The sequence below is a fragment of the Gopherus evgoodei genome, chromosome 1 (genome assembly GCF_007399415.2).
Source record: "Gopherus evgoodei ecotype Sinaloan lineage chromosome 1, rGopEvg1_v1.p, whole genome shotgun sequence".
In the NCBI taxonomy this organism is placed as follows: Eukaryota; Metazoa; Chordata; order Testudines; family Testudinidae; genus Gopherus; species Gopherus evgoodei.
In genome coordinates this window covers 152,838,095-152,855,538 of record NC_044322.1, presented here as the reverse complement: position 1 = coordinate 152,855,538, position 17,444 = coordinate 152,838,095, and the positions used below count along the sequence as shown (strand labels likewise).

At 41.0% G+C, this 17,444-nt stretch overlaps 1 protein-coding gene across 1 annotated transcript in view; it reads right to left on the bottom strand.

The window, feature by feature from the left end:
- The window catches only part of LOC115657632 (cytochrome b-245 heavy chain), a 28,567-nt gene extending 15,056 nt beyond the window's left edge, over positions 1–13,511 (bottom strand). Inside the window, 6 exon segments of the mRNA XM_030575696.1 lie at positions 324–514; positions 1,847–1,992; positions 3,027–3,111; positions 7,691–7,801; positions 9,792–9,887; positions 13,064–13,511. Coding sequence (XP_030431556.1) covers positions 324–514; positions 1,847–1,992; positions 3,027–3,111; positions 7,691–7,801; positions 9,792–9,887; positions 13,064–13,108 — 674 coding nt within the window. The 5' untranslated portion in view covers positions 13,109–13,511.
- Positions 13,512–17,444: the final 3,933 nt, after the last annotated feature.

The window sequence follows — 17,444 nt, the reverse complement described above, 5'->3', positions numbered from 1 at the left end:
CCTTCTAGGAAATAAAGCTGAGCTAAGTTATAGGAAGAGAAACCCTACACAGGAAAGAACTTTCTAATTAGAAAGTCAAAAAGTGAATATCTGTGAATCTAAAGATGACTATCTCTTGTAAAGATTTATGCATGTGACAACTTGTCTCTGATCTGCCTAAGTGTTTGTAGGATTGGACCAATAATCACTATCAAGATAACAGCTGATAGCATCCTAAATCACTAATCAGATACATTACATGTCTGTTTTTTGGGCTTCAATTTACAGTACATGAACTACCATGTATCTTGTAGCGTATGCAGTGAATGTTTACAAATACTTACCCAGCTCCATGAATGACAAGTCCAATAAAGAAGACGACAAAGAGATGGTGTGTGTACCAAAAGACTTCAAAATAGGACCTTCGAATGGTTTTAGTGGATGATGTGATGATTAATATAAGGGCCAATGTAATGATGACACCACTGAGACCTGCCAAGTATGTGAAAGCTACGTATAGGCCACCTTCGGGGTTCTGTGAAATAAACACACACAGGGGTATAAATGAAGACAATTTATCAAAATTGAATTGGGCACCATCAGTCATTTTCATTTCAGAATCTTTAAGGAGATGGCATACTGTAAGAAACAGCATGGGAATAGTTAAAGTGTCAGCAGTGATCAGAAGTTGATAGGAAAAAGAGAGGGGGATAGAGGAAGCCATCTGGGATCTTTGAAGATGAGAGTGATGCAATCAGACTTATTCATACTATAGTTGAAGTTTTTGGTTAGGGATAAGTCCAAACCCCATCCATGACACTTCAGCGGTAGGCATGTCTAGAAGGTTACTAGAGTACACACCTGTTGGGTTACAAGATGATGTTCTGGGACACTGTGGTTACAGCATGTTAAAAAACAGTCAAAGTAGTAGACTTGACTGACAATTGGAAGAAGCCTTTCGAGCATCAGAAGCTTCGACCTAAACCCACCATTCATTCACACCTGGCGTGAAATCCTAGTGCAACTGAAATCAATGGGAATTTTGCCATTGACTTCAGTGAAGTCAGGATTTCACCTCACAGGTGGGAATTTCAAATGTACCTAAGTGATTTAGGAGCACAAGTCCAACTGATTTCCAAAGAAATTGTACTCCTAAATCACTCCGGTGTTTATACCCTATGTATGCCACACTGCACACTGTACTGAACCTGAGTAAACTAAATGGAAGAGGGAAATAGAGTATTTTTTACTCATTGGCACATGGAAGTGGGAGTCAGAAATTCTGGGTTCTGTTTCTAGCTCTGCCCCTGGCTAGTTGTGTGGGGAAAAAATGTCACTGAAGTCCATTTTCACAGCTGTATGTCTAAAGTTAGGAGCCTACATCCATATGTAAGTACCAATATGAACATTCTGATTTTCAGTGGTGCTGAGCACCTGCAGCTGTCAATAAAGTGAATAGGAATTGTAGGTGCTCAGCAGCTGTGTGTGTGGGGGGGGGGGGACAAAAAACAGACCTTAATTGTAGGAACTCAAGTTTGAAGATTTTAATCTTCACTTCTCTGTGACTTTCTTAGCCCATCTGTAAAATGGGGGTTATGATAATGCTAATCCAGCTACCTCACAAAGGCGCAGTTTAATGCATTAATGTTTCTAAAGGACTGAGACTGTTAGGGGACAAATGTGAGCTATTACTGAAGTTCAGCATCACTTTTATTAATTATTGCCAAATATAGAGGACTACATTGTGCAGGGTTTGTTCCTGTAATGTGATTTAAACACAGATTCAACCTACTAACCATACCAAATAACAAAATGTCCTTGACATAGTTGCCTACGTGAACATTCCCCATGGCACATGGTCACTTACCGGGATTTTTTTTCTGACAAAATTCAGGTAGGTTTCTCCTGTCTTGTCACCAAGATCAGAGAGAGCAGCTTGAATAGTTCCTTTTGCTTCAACACGTCCATCCACACACCTCTCTACGTTAAATAAATGTGCAATGGTGTGTATGGCTGCGAGTGACAGAGAAAACAACACGGCTTGTGTTAGGTGTTATACCATTTCCTGTATAGGTACCTCAGAAAAAGTTTCTGGCTTTTGAACACTGAGGCCTTGTCCAAACTACAGAATAGAACCTTTGCTCTCTATCACCATATGTCTGGGAGACTCGCAATCATTAGTGGAGTTTATCCCCACAACTATCCTTTCAGGAAGGAGATGGTTATGCCCATTTTACAGATGGGGAACTGAGGCACAATACAGACTAAGTGATTTGAGCAACAGAGAAAGTCAACTAGGGATGGACGCTCAGCACTTTCTGAAATTCAGGACCCTTTGAGATGTCATTAGTTGGGCACTCAAAATTACTAGTCGCATTTGAAAAATTGGGCTGTGGGGTCTGATCCTGCACCTGTACAAAACTCAGGTGGTCTGAGTTGTGTTCCCATCTCTGACACAGACTTCCTGCTTGACCTTGAACAAATCACTTTATCGTTTGTGCCTCAGTTCCCCTTCTGTAAAATGCCAATAATAATACAACAGCCATACCTCAGGAAGGGACCACAGCAGGAGTGAGAAGCTCAATGTATTCTTGTTTGTAAGATTCTCAGATACTGTTATGATCAGCACTGTAGAAAAGTCTATGGCAAATCTACATAACAAGTAGGGAAGAAAGCCCATTTACCCAATCCTTCTTATGCAGCTTCTCTTTCTTCACTCTCCTTATTTACTACAAACATCCCAGTTTGGAAACAAGCCTCAGAAAGCATTGGGTACCAATTTTTCTGAGGGCATGATTGAATACCCTTTATTAGAGAGTAGCCTGCACTGGAATAACAGAGTTACAGAGAGTTGTCTTTTGCCACTTCATTTTCTGCTAGTTTCAGACTAGCATTTGGAAACTGATTTAACCCATGCCATATGTCATTCTCTTAGTTTAGTGAAATGAGGTACCTGGTCAAAAACTCCAAAAACACTGTTTCCATTTGGATTCTGTGCAAGGTGAAATGATAAAGCAATGATCAAGAAAAAACTCTTAAATACCTACCAGTATGAAGGGCAATCATCCAAGCCACCATTTTGTGAAACGTGAGGTTCCTGTCTAGCTGTCTCCGGATACGGGTTGAGCAGCACTTTGGGTAAAAAAAAGAATGAAAAGTCTTTGCAGCTTATTTGTGGTGTGAAGGATATAGTATACTTAACTGGGGGAATAATCTAGGTTCATTGAACACAAGACTTGCTGAAAGCAGCAAAGAATCCTGTGGCACCTTATAGACTAACAGACGTGAAAGACTTGCTGAAATTGAAGTAAAGATTAAAAACGACATGAATTGAATGCTATAGTGTGATATTTTACCATATAGCAATGCCAAATAATGCTATAAGATGCTTGATTAAATCAAGTTACTTGATGATAGGATGGGAGTTCAAGATGCAGAGAGTGGATGGATATCTAAATTAAGACTTGCTTTAACATGAGGAACAGAGGCTGTGACAATTCTCTGCCATACCAGAGGTATTATCATTCATTATTATTCTACGGTATTATGCTATGATAGTGCCCAGAGGTCCCAGCTGGAGCAAGATCCCACTGGGCTATGTGTCGTATCAATATGTAAGTCTGTGTCTCAAAGAGTTACCAGCCAAAAGGTGCTAGACACTTTACAGACACATATGAAAATACAATTCCTTCCCCAAAGAGCAGAACTGCTGACCTGCCAGTTAACTTGGTCTGAAGTTAACCATCCTGGCCTGACGTTAACCTGCCCATCTTGCAACATATTGGAACTACACTGACTTCCAAAGACAAACAGAAATAAAAATCTCCCTGACTAATCAATAAATAAAGCTGAAAAACTTGATTCTTAAAAGAAACCGAGCTGACAGATTTGGTAACAGTTGTGACACTGGTTTGCACATTTGAGGACTGATCCAGAGAATATTGAAATCAGTGGAAGTCTTTGGATCAATACTATACTTATCTGTGTTCTCCTTCTCTTCCTTGTATTCTTAAACATTCATTACATTGTCCTCTCTTTGCCAACCATGAAAAGCAATCACCAGGAAATATGATACAAACAGTCTAAGATTAACATGTAGACATGGAAACAGGACACACCAAATTATTTTTAAGATGTCTGGAGAAAATACAAGCATATTTTTGCAAGAAAACACAGAAGTCTTGAGTGTTCATGTGTAAAGTACTTTTAGTCTTTTGTGTCTTCAGTTTTTACCAATTTTCACTGATAAATAACCAGTTTTTTTATTAAAGGAGTTCAGTTTTTACTGATTTACATCTGTTTATCAATCCACTCAGTATTTTTTGGGTACTTATTTTTGTTAAACTCTAAAGCTTTACACGATCGTTGTGTCCTGCAACTCTGAGATTTACACTGTGGAACTGCTTCAAACACAGAACACAAATGGTAGAGGTCTGAAAAATCAGATAAGGTTAATATTGTGCTATGTTTGGCTTACAAGGAGCCACTGCCTGCCTATTTCTTTGCATCTCTTTAGTGTGGTGCTGAATTGAAACAATCAATCCTCCACAAATAAAGATATGTAATTCCCTCTATCCACCCAGATACCTCCTTCGGTGCCAATCTGCTTATGGGTTTGGATGAATGGGCCTGGATCCCCACACAGCCAGACCTGCCCTTTTTGTGACTGGCTTCAGACTACTCTCAATATGGCTTCTCCTCCCCCAGAGCTCCCAGAGGAGAGCATCTCACTCCTTATTGGTCAGGCTAGCTCTTCTTCCTGAGCTTTCCCTTATCAGTCGTTTCACCCTGCTCCTTCCTCAGCGCAGACATGCCAGCAATCTTTCCCCAAAACAACAGGGCCCCCTGTTGCTCTAAATAGTCTCTCATCCTCTTAGTTGCCTAGCAGAGTTTGAGTCTGCCTTTGCCTCCCTGTTCCTACCAGGGACAGTGTGCCTCTCCCTGAACTATCAGCACACAGAGCCCCCGGAACCTAGGTAAGCTCCTTGGCGATAACAGATAGATAAGATAAAAAGGTAAAACATGGGGCAAAAACTCAAATCTATGCCTGAATTACCAACAAGAAAATCAGTGCTTCGAAATTTTCAAGAAAATGAGAATGAAGAGGATGCATTGTGCTGTGAGTTCTGCAGCATTGAGGACAGTGCACGCACGGACAGAATAAAGGAGCACGTTGACTGCAAGCGACATAAGAAGCTTAAAGAAGAAAGTGAGCTTCAGGATAAACAGTCAGTATCAGGAACTCCATGAGCACAAGTGGTAGAAGTCTGTGCTGTTGATGTGAAAGTCTTGGGTTCATACCCTGCGGACAACATGTGGAATATAACTAAGTTTCTGTGGGTAGATTTTTTTTCCATTTCTCTTTTTTTTTTTAATCTAGAAAATTTAATAAAAAAAAATAAAATAACATTCAGGTTGCAAAGTCAAGCAGTCTTAAGGTTGCCTGTGAAATCTTAAGTCACTTCCTTGTGCACATGCTTTATGATACAGTTTTAAATTACACGATTGCATAAAAACAACAAGGAGTCTGGTAGCACTTTAAAGACTAACAGATTTATTTGGGCATAAGCTTTCATGGGTAAAAAACCTCACTTCTTCAGATGCCTTTTTACTCACAAAAGCTTATGCTCAAATAAATCAGTTAGTCTTTAAGATGCCACCGGATTCCTTGTTGTTCTTGTGGATACAGACTAACACGGCTACCTCCTGATACTTGACATGATTGCATAGTATTTTTCCATATGATCCTAATGAAATCAGTGGAATTTTGGGATATGCAAATAATGCAGCATCAGGTGCTATATAGCTATAAGTCTATATAATGCTGGAATAAAATAGTATCTGAGGTAAGACCAGATAACCTTAGATGCTGTTAAATGATATTTCATCTGATAGCCCATAACAACTGTGCTGTTCAGTTTTTGGAAACAGTATAGGAAAGAGATTGTACAATTTTTTAATTTTCTCAGCTCTGAGCTCTTTTCCCCTTTTCTCAGTAAATAAGTGTTACTCGCCATCAGAAAAGAACAAATTATCTGAAAAATGAGAAGTGAAACTCATAGCATATTGCTTATGAAGCAATGGCAGAGACATGGAGGCTGGACATTTACTCCAATTTTAACTCCTATAAGTTAAAAGAATTTTTTGTATTAAAGTTAGATTTTTAGCCTGGAAGACCCAGTCTTGTAGTTTCTAGATTCGCTCATAAACGGATGGAACTAACAGCAATAGCCTGAGCTAAGCATAATGTAACAGATGCCGAGCAAGTATTTTCCCACACTGCTCTGCCAAGTCAACTGAAGAATGACCAGCAAGCAACACCACTGCTATTTGAGTCCTGGGTCTCTCTGGACATGAATACTAAAAACTGTGCCAAAGTGTCCGACATTTTGTAGTGACTTAGTGACGTGGGAAAAAGTCCCATGTTACAGGGCAGGATGAGGCCAAACTCCTCATTTATTTTTCATTTTATTCACAAGACCTGTTGTAGCTGCACTTATTATAAATAGCACTAAGACAAACAAATCATTCAACTATAAAATCACCCTCTCTAGCCTACAAATAACACTCAGCCCACCAGCCTCATGCAAAGGCCTAGATAAACCTTGCAACACAGTCTTTAGGCCAACAGCCTTGGGCTGAGGGCAGCCTACTGAGAAAATCTTTGTAGGAGACCTGGAGAAACCTGGTAAGAAAGTCCCAACTGACCGCAACCCTTGGGATGGCGTGTAAGCAGGGAAGGCATCTCTAAGGCATGAAATCTATCTTACAAGGCTTCACAGATCTAAATGAACTTTTTGAACTGGAGCCACTGGGTATGTACGTGTTTGTGCTGAGGCATACGGGAAGAAAGAAGAGGGAGGATAAGAAGTTTTGCATGGGAACTGTCCTGTGATTCTCTTTCATTGGACCATGATAGAGTGGCGTCTTTAGTTTCCCAGTGCCTGCTGGTAGCTTTTGATGAGAACAAGGTGAGCAAGTGCAATTCAGATAAAGCTGAGGTGATGGGATAGGGTTGGGAGGGTAAGTAACTACATGAGATGGTATCTCCTTCCTCATTTGAACATTTTGTGTTAATAAGGTTTGCAACCTGGAGTTCCTGTTGGTGTCCTGACTGTAGTAGTCAAGGATAGGTTTGTGCTTGGATAGAATATTTTCCTCTTAGTTATCCATGTCCTGATTGCTAGATTGCTGCAGTGTGCACTGGTTAGGGCTACCATGGAAGATCACTCACAATTTCAGCTAGCACGGAACACCACTTAGTGGTGCTTCTCATGTGCAGCCTATTTCACCTGTGCTCCATAGGTGAAAGGTCAGAAAGTTGTTAAGCAATTTTAGGCTGAGTCTGGCATAAACCATGTGCAGCAGAGAAGGGAGAAAGTAAGGGAAGGATCAAGTGTGAAAATCCAGCTCTCATAGCTTTTGAAAATATTTTTCTTTCTTTCAAAATTTCAGGCACGAAGTTAGAAGCCAGGGGCAAATTCCTCTCTGGCATAAATGGGTGCAACTCCAGGGATGACAGTTTGAAAGTGAGGCCTTTGTGGTTCATTTGTTCTCAGTGTATAACCCTCATTTCTCTTCCATGGCAAAACTCGGGACTTCATTACTTCTGAAAAGAGGCACGTAAAAAGGAAGATACTTTTGGGGAACTCGAGCTCAGTAATGTGGGCCACTATCTCTCAAGTATTCTGAAAGTCTTTCTTCATCTTACCGCACTGGATCCTCTGAGGAAGGAGAGCAGGTTTCGACAGACTGGCAGCAGAATCAGCAAGCAATTGAAATTCAAACAGGCTGCAGGTGCTCGTGCCCAAGCCAAAGCAGACTGTAACGAAATGTAACATAGGGCAATATCAGTACAGCATGTCGTGTAAGAAACTAAGGGCATGTCTGCACAGCAACTAGGAAGGAGGTTACCTCCCAGCCTGGGCAGACAGACATGTGCTAGCTCTGTTTAAGCTAGCATGCTAAAAATAGCAGTACAGCCATCATGGCAGCACAGGCTAGTTGCCAAGTACAAGCCCACCTGACTGCCCCTGCCAAGTCCAACCTAACCGATGCTGCAACAGCCACACTGCTATTTTTAGCATGCTAGTTCAAGCAAAGCTAGCATGTCTGTGTAGCCAGGATGGGAGCACCCTCCCAGTGGCACTGTAGATGTACCCTGAGTCCTGATGCTCATGCTCCCTAAAGCTTCTTTATACTTAGCGTGAGCACAAATGAATATTAAGGATGTCATTTAGATTTCACCCAAGTACTGCTCTGTACAGATCAGTTGAACAGACATATAGCAGCACAGAGATGCCTTCAAATAAAACCTTGCTTCTCTTTTCAGTGTTTAAATTATCTCATTATTTTAAAGGCTCACTGTTAGGTCTGACAGCTGAGGCCAAACACAGAGCAGATGTAACTAGTTAGCAGTCCCCCATCTGATGACTATTAGAATGTGGTCTCATTGAAGATTGGTAGGAAGTCATATGAAGAGGGGTACAGCATACTAGGAAAGTGTGTCTTATAATATTTATATTCAAGAAAGAAACCAGGACTAGATTTAGTCCAATGATTTTCTGTAAATACAGGTTTCTCTTTCTTTTTATGATCGGTGCCATTTTAAAAGAAAACATTGTATTGATCATCATATTCCTTATGGTTTCAGATTTACAACTTCAACAAAGTGCAACAAAAAAGGGATGAAGAAGCTTGCTTCTTTTTTTTAATTAAGGATGGAGGAACAATTTGTAAATCTCCATTCAGACTGAGCAATGTTGAAAAAATTCTGCTTTCAGTTACAGAAGCAGCACTTCAAAGGGCATTGCACCCTTATAAATAAGAGCAGAATTTGGCCAATACATTTGACTGTGAAAGCAAGAGCAAGATTCCCAGCTTTGTTGAATCAAATCAGTAACTCTATGGAAAATATCATGTTGTTTTATGATGCAGAGCTAACAGTAACTTTTGCAATAATGAGGTTCTATCATGATCACTTTTTTAAAAATATGAGCAATTCCCACCACTGACTTCTCTGTAGTATATAAAAATACTAATAGAAATCAGCTTGGTTTGAATCTCTTGCAGCATCTCACAAATTGGCTTTAGCAACAGTCTGTTTCATCCTGTCTAATGTGGTAATGTGATTGCTGGAGGATTCTCTGCAGCTTGAGGTCTTCAAACCACAATTTGAGGACTTCCATAACTCAGACATAGGTTGTTATAGAAGTGGATGGGTGAGATTCTGTGGCCTGCATTGTGCAGGAGGTCAGACTATATGAACATAATGGTCCCTTCTGACCTTAAAGTCTATGAGTCTATGATTAGTAAGCTTTGGAAACCAGTTTATAATAGGTCACATGACCTATATCAGCCAATTGGATTACATTTGGTACGCCAGGGTCTTATATATAGATATATTTTGATATAATCATAAATGACAACTAGCCTTGTGGGCAAACAGATCTGTAAACTATTCACTTCAGAATAGAAAAATGATTCTATGAAAAAAATGATTAAGATAGCTTTTTTTCATTCCAGGGAAATACTCTGCACAGCTTCTGCCTAATAAAGCAGTCACGATCTGTGTTCTATTTTTTAATTAAAAGGAGTGTGAATCTTCCTGGAAGACATCTACAAAATGAGATTTGTCTGCTCTGCATTCCATTTTTCTGTTTGAAAGCACCATGTGTGTTCAATTATTTGTTTGTATGAATTTTGAACTGCTACTAGATAGAGGACAAATAGAATTGAGGACAAAATAGGAAGACATAGTTAAAATTGTATCTGTTCAGTATATGCCATGATAACACACATGCTGTACTTACCCCAAGAAGCTTTCTGCTATAGTGGTATTTGACTGGAACATCATATACTCTGTAGTACCACCAAAAGAGGAAGGCATTTAACCCCAGCCACACAAGCTGAATGAGAAAAATATATGATTGGATGCAATCAAAAGATATGTTTTAGTCAGACACAAATTGGGCTCAATACAGGAGTTACAGGATGAAATTCTATGGCTTATGGTATTCAGGCGGTCACACTAGCTGATCTAATAACCCTTTCTGGCCTTAAAACCTTCACCGTATTTATCTCTTTAATATAATGGAGGCTGCCATTTCCTCAGGGGCAGTGATTAAGGTGTTTTATTATTATTGTTATTATTTTGTGCCACCCCTTCATTCTATATTATAATTTCCCCACACTCCACCCCAGCTCCCATCCCCATTAAATCCCCTGTTTCCTCTCCAGGCATATACACTAATGGAATAACCCTACAGCTAACAGTCCTTCAGGTATCCTCCCTAAGACTACACATACTGATTAACATTTATTTATACCATTGCCCTGAATTGGATGCAACATCAGATCTTTTTAAGTGTGTGTGATTAGACCACCCTCTGAAAGGTAATAATGGAGGAAATGAGGAGGTAATGGAGGAAATAAGCCATAGTACTGCAGCAGCTTACCAAGTGTCCCCTTTAGCTCAAATGGTTTTGTGAGGCACATGTGACCCTGAGGCCATGTGTGCATGGTTGAGCTGATGACCATTATTAATGGCAGGTCTTCAGCCAGATTTCCCCTTGTAGCAGCCAGGGGTTGAAGCTGTGCCAAAGGGCTGGGGTGGCTTTCAACTGTACTGTGATCTCCCTCCTACAGTTTCTACAGAGCAAGGGTAGCTATAAGCTCAGTCCGAGTCCTGGTGAAATCCCTGCCAGAGCACACAGCCCAGCAGGTCTCACTGCATCAGCACATTTCCCTTTGGCCCGTCCTACTCAGTTTTGGAGATAGTTGTTTGGCTTCAAGTCCCACAGAGCAATAGCTGGGGGCTATGGGCAGTTTGCACCCCTGTGCTCAGCCCCAGGTGGATTGACCAGGTGGGAAAGAAACACATGGGAGGAATTGGGAGGAGGGAGCAGTGAGCTGGGGTGAATCAAACCTCCTGTTGAGAGTTTGGGGTGGTAGAAATTATAGTGCCGCACTCCCTTCCTCCTACCCTAAGGATTCAGGTGTTGCTTCCACAATGGCCCCCGGCCCTCACTAGCATTGTGATAAAGCCTGGGGCCAACCTAGACCCTGAAGGCCTGTTTCTCCTCCCACTTACGTTAGGGTAAATCAGGGGTAACACCACTGAAGGGAATGGAGTTCCACCAGTGTAAAACTGGAATGTGTGAGAGGAGAATCCGACCCCAGATCTCTATTACAGAGAAAGTGTAAAGCAGGCAGAAAAGTTCAGAACTCCTAAGCTGCATTACAAGTCTAGCCAGGGAAATAACACCCAAGTAGCATATAATATTGTAACAGTGAACAGTGCTGAACGCTGTTCCAATCAGACCCTCTAAAGAAGCTTTCCTTTGACTTGTTTCAGTCTCTACACCTTTACTTATTTTTCTTTCAGTCTAATTCAAATAACTCCTCGTTTTTCTTACTCTAATGAAAATACACTTTTGTTTTAATTCAGCTAATGTTCAGCTCTTGTGAGGGAGACATGCCAGAGCTCAGCTCCTGTGACCTTATGCTTACTTGAAGCACTGACCATGACAGCACAATAAATTGATTTTTCAAGCCATCGGGATTTTCATACCTCATTTTTAAATATGTCCTAGCTACTGATATCATTTTGGGCAGTAAATGGAAGGCACAATCCATTTCTGATGACACAAGTTCACATTTCAGCAACCACAGATGTTATATTTCTAAGTCTATTTTTTTTCCTATTGGTATATAGAATATTAGCTTTAATAGCATCTGGCAAAAATTCTGTGACTAGTTATAGGTAACTGTTATTACAGAACTGAATATCTATATCTTTTGTATCATTAATATTTCCTTAAGACAGACTCTTTAATGTGAAAAAAGAGCAGCTGAGCTCTTAAATATGAAAGTATCATTTCTTTTGCCTCAGGTAGATTAAAGCGCTGATCCTGCAAACGCTTGCTCACATTCGTAATTATAGGCACCTGAGCATTGATTTCAATGGTACTGTTCAGGTCTATCAAATTAATCATATTCAAAAGTATTTGCAAGATCAGTACCTATGACTTTCCAGACTAATTTATGGTTATTCATTTAATAAACCTATTACACATCATCAGCATTCTTACATTATTTTTAGACATTTTGAAAGCATGTCTAAAAATCAGCTTCATGATGGTCTAGTAACTCTTTTGAAGATATAGAATCAATTCACTATTTCTCACAATTGCACTGTATATCAAGCTGGATTTTAAGATATCTTTGGCTAGCAATCAACTCTTGAAAAGAAAAATACAGAAACATAACAGGAATCACGGTTGAATTCACATCCTGCTTCTAGTATGCGTGTTGCTGCATGTATATACACACATGCGACCATACAAGCTGTGTAGTCTGAACCTAGTCTTTTGGGGACATTTGGCTTTATTAATAAATCAAATAAAACACTCAATTATTAAACCCCCATCTAAGTTTTCCTCTCCAAGTTTGGCTTTTCCTGGTTGATCTCTCTGTCCCAGACCCTAGCTCCCCTACACATGAGAGGGATTCCAACCACTTTTATATCCTGGCTGGCACTAACTGAACACACTGACTAGAACGACATAGCATTGTTTTCACTGCATATTCATGCAAGAGTCAAGCACAGCAAGTCTTAACAAAGGATCCCCACATGCAGAATCCCAGAATCTGCCACTCTGACATAAATAGCCTACACTGAGCACTGTACATTACATAATTCAGTTTCATTAGCACTTATTTCTAGATAGTCTGATAAGGTATTTCTTTTCTTGCATTCACAGAGTTTACATTGAAATGTAATGTTGTTTTCTCTCTCTCATGCCATGATCACTCTCCCATTCAAACACTTACATGAATATAACTAATCAAATGAGATAAAGTACTGAATGAAAACTTGGTTCCCCTGAACTCAATGGCACTTCACTACTAAGGAACTCTGGGATTTCACCCAGTAATTTTTAGTAGTAATTCTCTTCACATTCTATTGCTTGCCCAGAGCCACGGTATCAGAAACATTAAAGTTGACTCAAAATGATCAGCATATTTCAGCTCTCAAAACACGTGTGGCCAAATGTGAATCACAATAAGGTATTGTACTTACAATGACAAGGATGGAGAGTCCCTCATTCACCACCCAGTTGCCCATCGTTGCCGGGGCAGAGTGCACACTGGCTTTGTTCTTCTTCAGGCAATTTGTGTATCTCCCCACAGAAGGAAGTGAGAGCAGCAGTTTTGATGCAACCTGTTTCCTTTGTCATTCATCTAGAAATTACCTAACCATCGACCCATGCAATGGTTTAAATTTGCTACATTTTTCCTGACATCTCTACAAACACAACATCTTAAGACCCAGCCTTAAATAAGGAGAGCTTGGAAATTGACATTTTTTTCTTGTGTATGAACTACTTTGGGTTAAACAAATGTCATTGGAGGGGGTTTCTGCCGAAACCTTGGTGTCACTTAACTACAACAGTGAAACCCTTTAGCAGAATGAGAAACTACACATTATCAGACTCCTCCTTGGTTCATCCTCCCCACCCAGCACTAAACCCTGCCCCTCCCACACCTGCTGATCCAGTCTCCTCCCTTAACTTCCTCTCTCCCACAGTTTATTACTCTCTTGCAGCTCAGTATCCCACAAAAGCCTCCAAAGATGATTTACCATCCCCTTCCCTGATAGACATGCACTAGCAACTCTGGCCCAGATCTTCAGAATGATTTAGGCTCCTAACTTCTATTGATTTCAGTGGAGGTTAGGAACCTACATATGTCTGAAGATCTTGGTCTCTTTGCCTCCCAGCTGCTCTCTGCTTGGCTCTTCAGTCAGTGCTGTGGTGTGGACATGCCTTCCCAGTTAGCCCAAAAGCGTTGCCAACTCTCATAAGACTTGGTGCTTTTTATAAACTCCCAGCTCCTGGGAGCATGTGATTATGGGAGAATCAACTTATGTTTTTGTTTAAAAATAAAGCAGGGGGCAGGGGAAAGACTCTAGCCTTTGTGCTTGCAGAGCAAAGTGTAGAATGTGACCCAAATATATCCCAAAGGCTCAGACACCAGATGACCCCCATATGTTTTCTCTTTTGGAAGGCTTGTGGGTTTTTAAGCCAGTCTCATGATTTTTGGAACACTTGGACTTGACAATAATGTGACTCCCAAATGCTGTCCAAGGCTGTAGTAAATAGTAGCAAAAAGGTAGAGTGGGGCAATACTGGGGATCAGGGAAGAGGGTCTCAGGGCAAGGTCAGGACTCTTGTCTGTGGTAACTTCCCACTTCCAAAAATGCTCCCCTGCCCCTTCCCCGGACTAGCATTTCCTGTGTGATCCATCTCCTATGCCATTAAAAACAGAGAGCTCCCAAGTGTCTGTCACTTGACTTTGACAGAACTACACCAACTGATACCAGCCGAGGACCTGGCCTTGCATTCCTGGCTCTTGTGTCTGTGAAAAGAATGTTCTGAAGGCAAAAATCTGCAGTACGTAGGTACTGACTTTGGGCTGCTCCCCAATCCCGATACACAACAAGAACCAGTCAAATCTCTCCACCAGGGAAAACCAGTTCCCTAGTTTAAAGGGGGATTTGCTGGTGCCATAGAATGGCCCCAGGAGAGAAAGGAAGATGTGTCTGGCCAGACTGCGCTAAATTCCAGCTGTTCTGGGTTGTCAGCTATTCCCTTAGACACCACTGCAGCCAAGGCATAAGTTACATGGATCAGGAATAGTTCCTGGCCCCCCACGAATCCAAGAAGCACTGAGCCCGCACAGTCATGACCCAGAATTGATGATAGCACTGGGAGATGTCTGATCCATGGCATTTCCAATACGAATGGAGAAATCCTACATTTTGTTGTGGTTTTGAAATGTCCCGTTATCAAATGCATACGGACTGAAGAGAAATGTCTCCTCTGCCCATAGTATGGTGCCTTATAATTAACTTCAAAATAAAAAAGGATGGTAGTGAGGGCACGGGTAAAAAAAAGGCTGAGATCCTGTGTTCTCTAACACTACAACTCAAGAAAGGCAAGAAAAAAATGCCACTTAGACTATCTGATGTTTTTCTTCTCTAACCAGGGCTCCCTTAGAAGAATAATATCAAATTTCTCATAGGAAGAGAAACATAACAACTGAAAATATTATTCACTTCTATAAGCCGGTGAAACATTCTTCTCTCCAGCAGGTCCAACAACCGGTAACTGCCACGCTAATGATTACTCAGCAGAATATGCTTTAACTGGCCACTTGATGTGCAAAACCTCCTCTGAACTGGGATAGCTGCTTGGAAACAGACTGGAGTATTACACTCAGTAAGTCTAAACAAAAGATGGATGTCAGCTACTCTCACAGCTGATGTGATCTGTGGGAGAAATCCTGGCCCCACTGAAGTCAATGAGAGTTTTGCCATTGACTTCAATGGGACTAGGATTTCACCAGGAGTGACTAATTCAAAACTGGCACCTGTTCCCTATGTGGCCCTTGGTTCCCTTCCTGGCACTTTCATGTTCTATTATAGTTGATGAACAACTGAAACTTCCCTTCATCTGGTGTTTGTAAGTCTTTGAAAGCTTTATATTTACCAAAATCCATGAACACAAGACAAGGAAATATTGCCAGCAGACTGCATGGATAAAAATAGTTATTTTGTAAGAGAATGTGAGATTGTAGAACAAAGACATTCCCCTTGTTTTCATACTCCAAAATTTCCTGTTTGTATAAAATGTTGCAAAATGGCCAGTTGAGATAGGGAAAGATTTCTGTACAACATCTTGCACATCTTTGCAGTGAAAACTTTCACAGGTACAACTTTCACTAGATAAAGGTCCTATTTTAGCACAAATGTTTTGCAAAAATGTTGAAGTCTCAAGGATTTGGAATTTCTTGTGACTGTTTCACACACACTTCTAATACAAATTCACCAACTCCATCTCCCTGCCAGCACAGCGTTATTCCCTGTCAGTATACATATGTGAAATTCTGTCCCCATTTAAAAGCCATGCAGTTGCACTGGACCCATGTGTTTAGCACCTGCCTGCATTAGAGATTTGATCCTGCACAGTGTACAGCTGTGAAGTGTTGCAGGTTTAAAACCAAGGAGAGCAAGCACAAAGGAACCTGACCCTGCCTTACTGAGCACATTGCTGTGCAGCTGCTATGTTGCCCTACTTAGTAGTAGAAGTCAAGTCAAGTAGGGAGCCCACCACTGTGCACCTCTTTTCTGAGCTGAGGTTACCCTGAACTACATGTCTCCTCTTATATCCTCATTTCTGACAACCCCCACCCCCACCCCTTTATTACCTTGCACTAATGAGGGGAAGGAAGTGGGCAGGCAAAGGGCTCGAGAATTATTTCTGCTCAGTGCAGACGAGTAATGCTTCATGTTTCATCATACTAGCATTTACAGCTAGCATCTGCTCACACTTGCACTGGAGTGCAACGGTTGTATGGTGCCTTGTGTGCCTTGCAGGGAAAAGGCCTGTGCTTATGCACCAGGGGAAATGGTCACTGGGTTACTCTGTTATCACTGATCCCACAGAAATTACATATTCTGAGACTCCTTGAGTCCTGTTAGCAAAATGCCTAAACAACCTCATGACTGTGCCAGCGAGTGAACAAGGGCACAATTGCATTTCATAATAAATAAAATAAAATAATAATAATTAATAAAAACAGCTCTCCAACGCCTCATCATGCCGAGTTGACATGAGTGGCAGAAGGATAGAGGTTTTTCTGTGGACGCAATGGATTCCACCTGAGACTGCTTATGACAGGACAAAACTGCAACAGACCCCACCATTATCACTACAGCCTCGTTAATGAGAGATGCCAGTGGGACTTAACAGCTGTCTCTAGGTCTCTTGGACTTTAAATTCAGCAACGAATCCTGTGGCACCTTATAGACTAACAGACGTTTTGGAGCATGAGCTTTCGTGGGTGAATACCCACTTCATCAGATGCATGTGCATGCCTCTGACGAAGTGGGTATTCACCCACGAAAGCTCATGCTCCAAAACGTCTGTTAGTCTATAAGGTGCCACAGGATTCTTTGCTGCTTTTACAGATCCAGACTAACACGGCTACCCCTCTGATACTGGACTTTAAATTATCCTTTTTCAGTTCTCAGGGAAAGTGGCTCATTATTATCTTCTTAATCATGACATTTCACAATATCTTATTTCAAGCAGGCAGGAGAGCCATGAGCAGGGCTCCAGCAAGCTCGGTATCACAGATGTTGATTAACAGAATCTATCCGTTAGCGGTTTCAGCAGCAAACAGTGGTTTAAATGGCATAGCAGGCCTGTGCTATATAGAGAAATAGCACCCTCAAGTGGTGTATCCTGCATAAGTGCTGGTTGAAATACAGTCCTGCATACAAGCTCATGTAAAGCAGACGTGTTTCCAGGCAGATGTTCATTCAGACATTATTCCCATAATAGATGTAGAGCTGTAAATAACATTTTAAAGGATAAATTCATACACCCCCTTAAGTC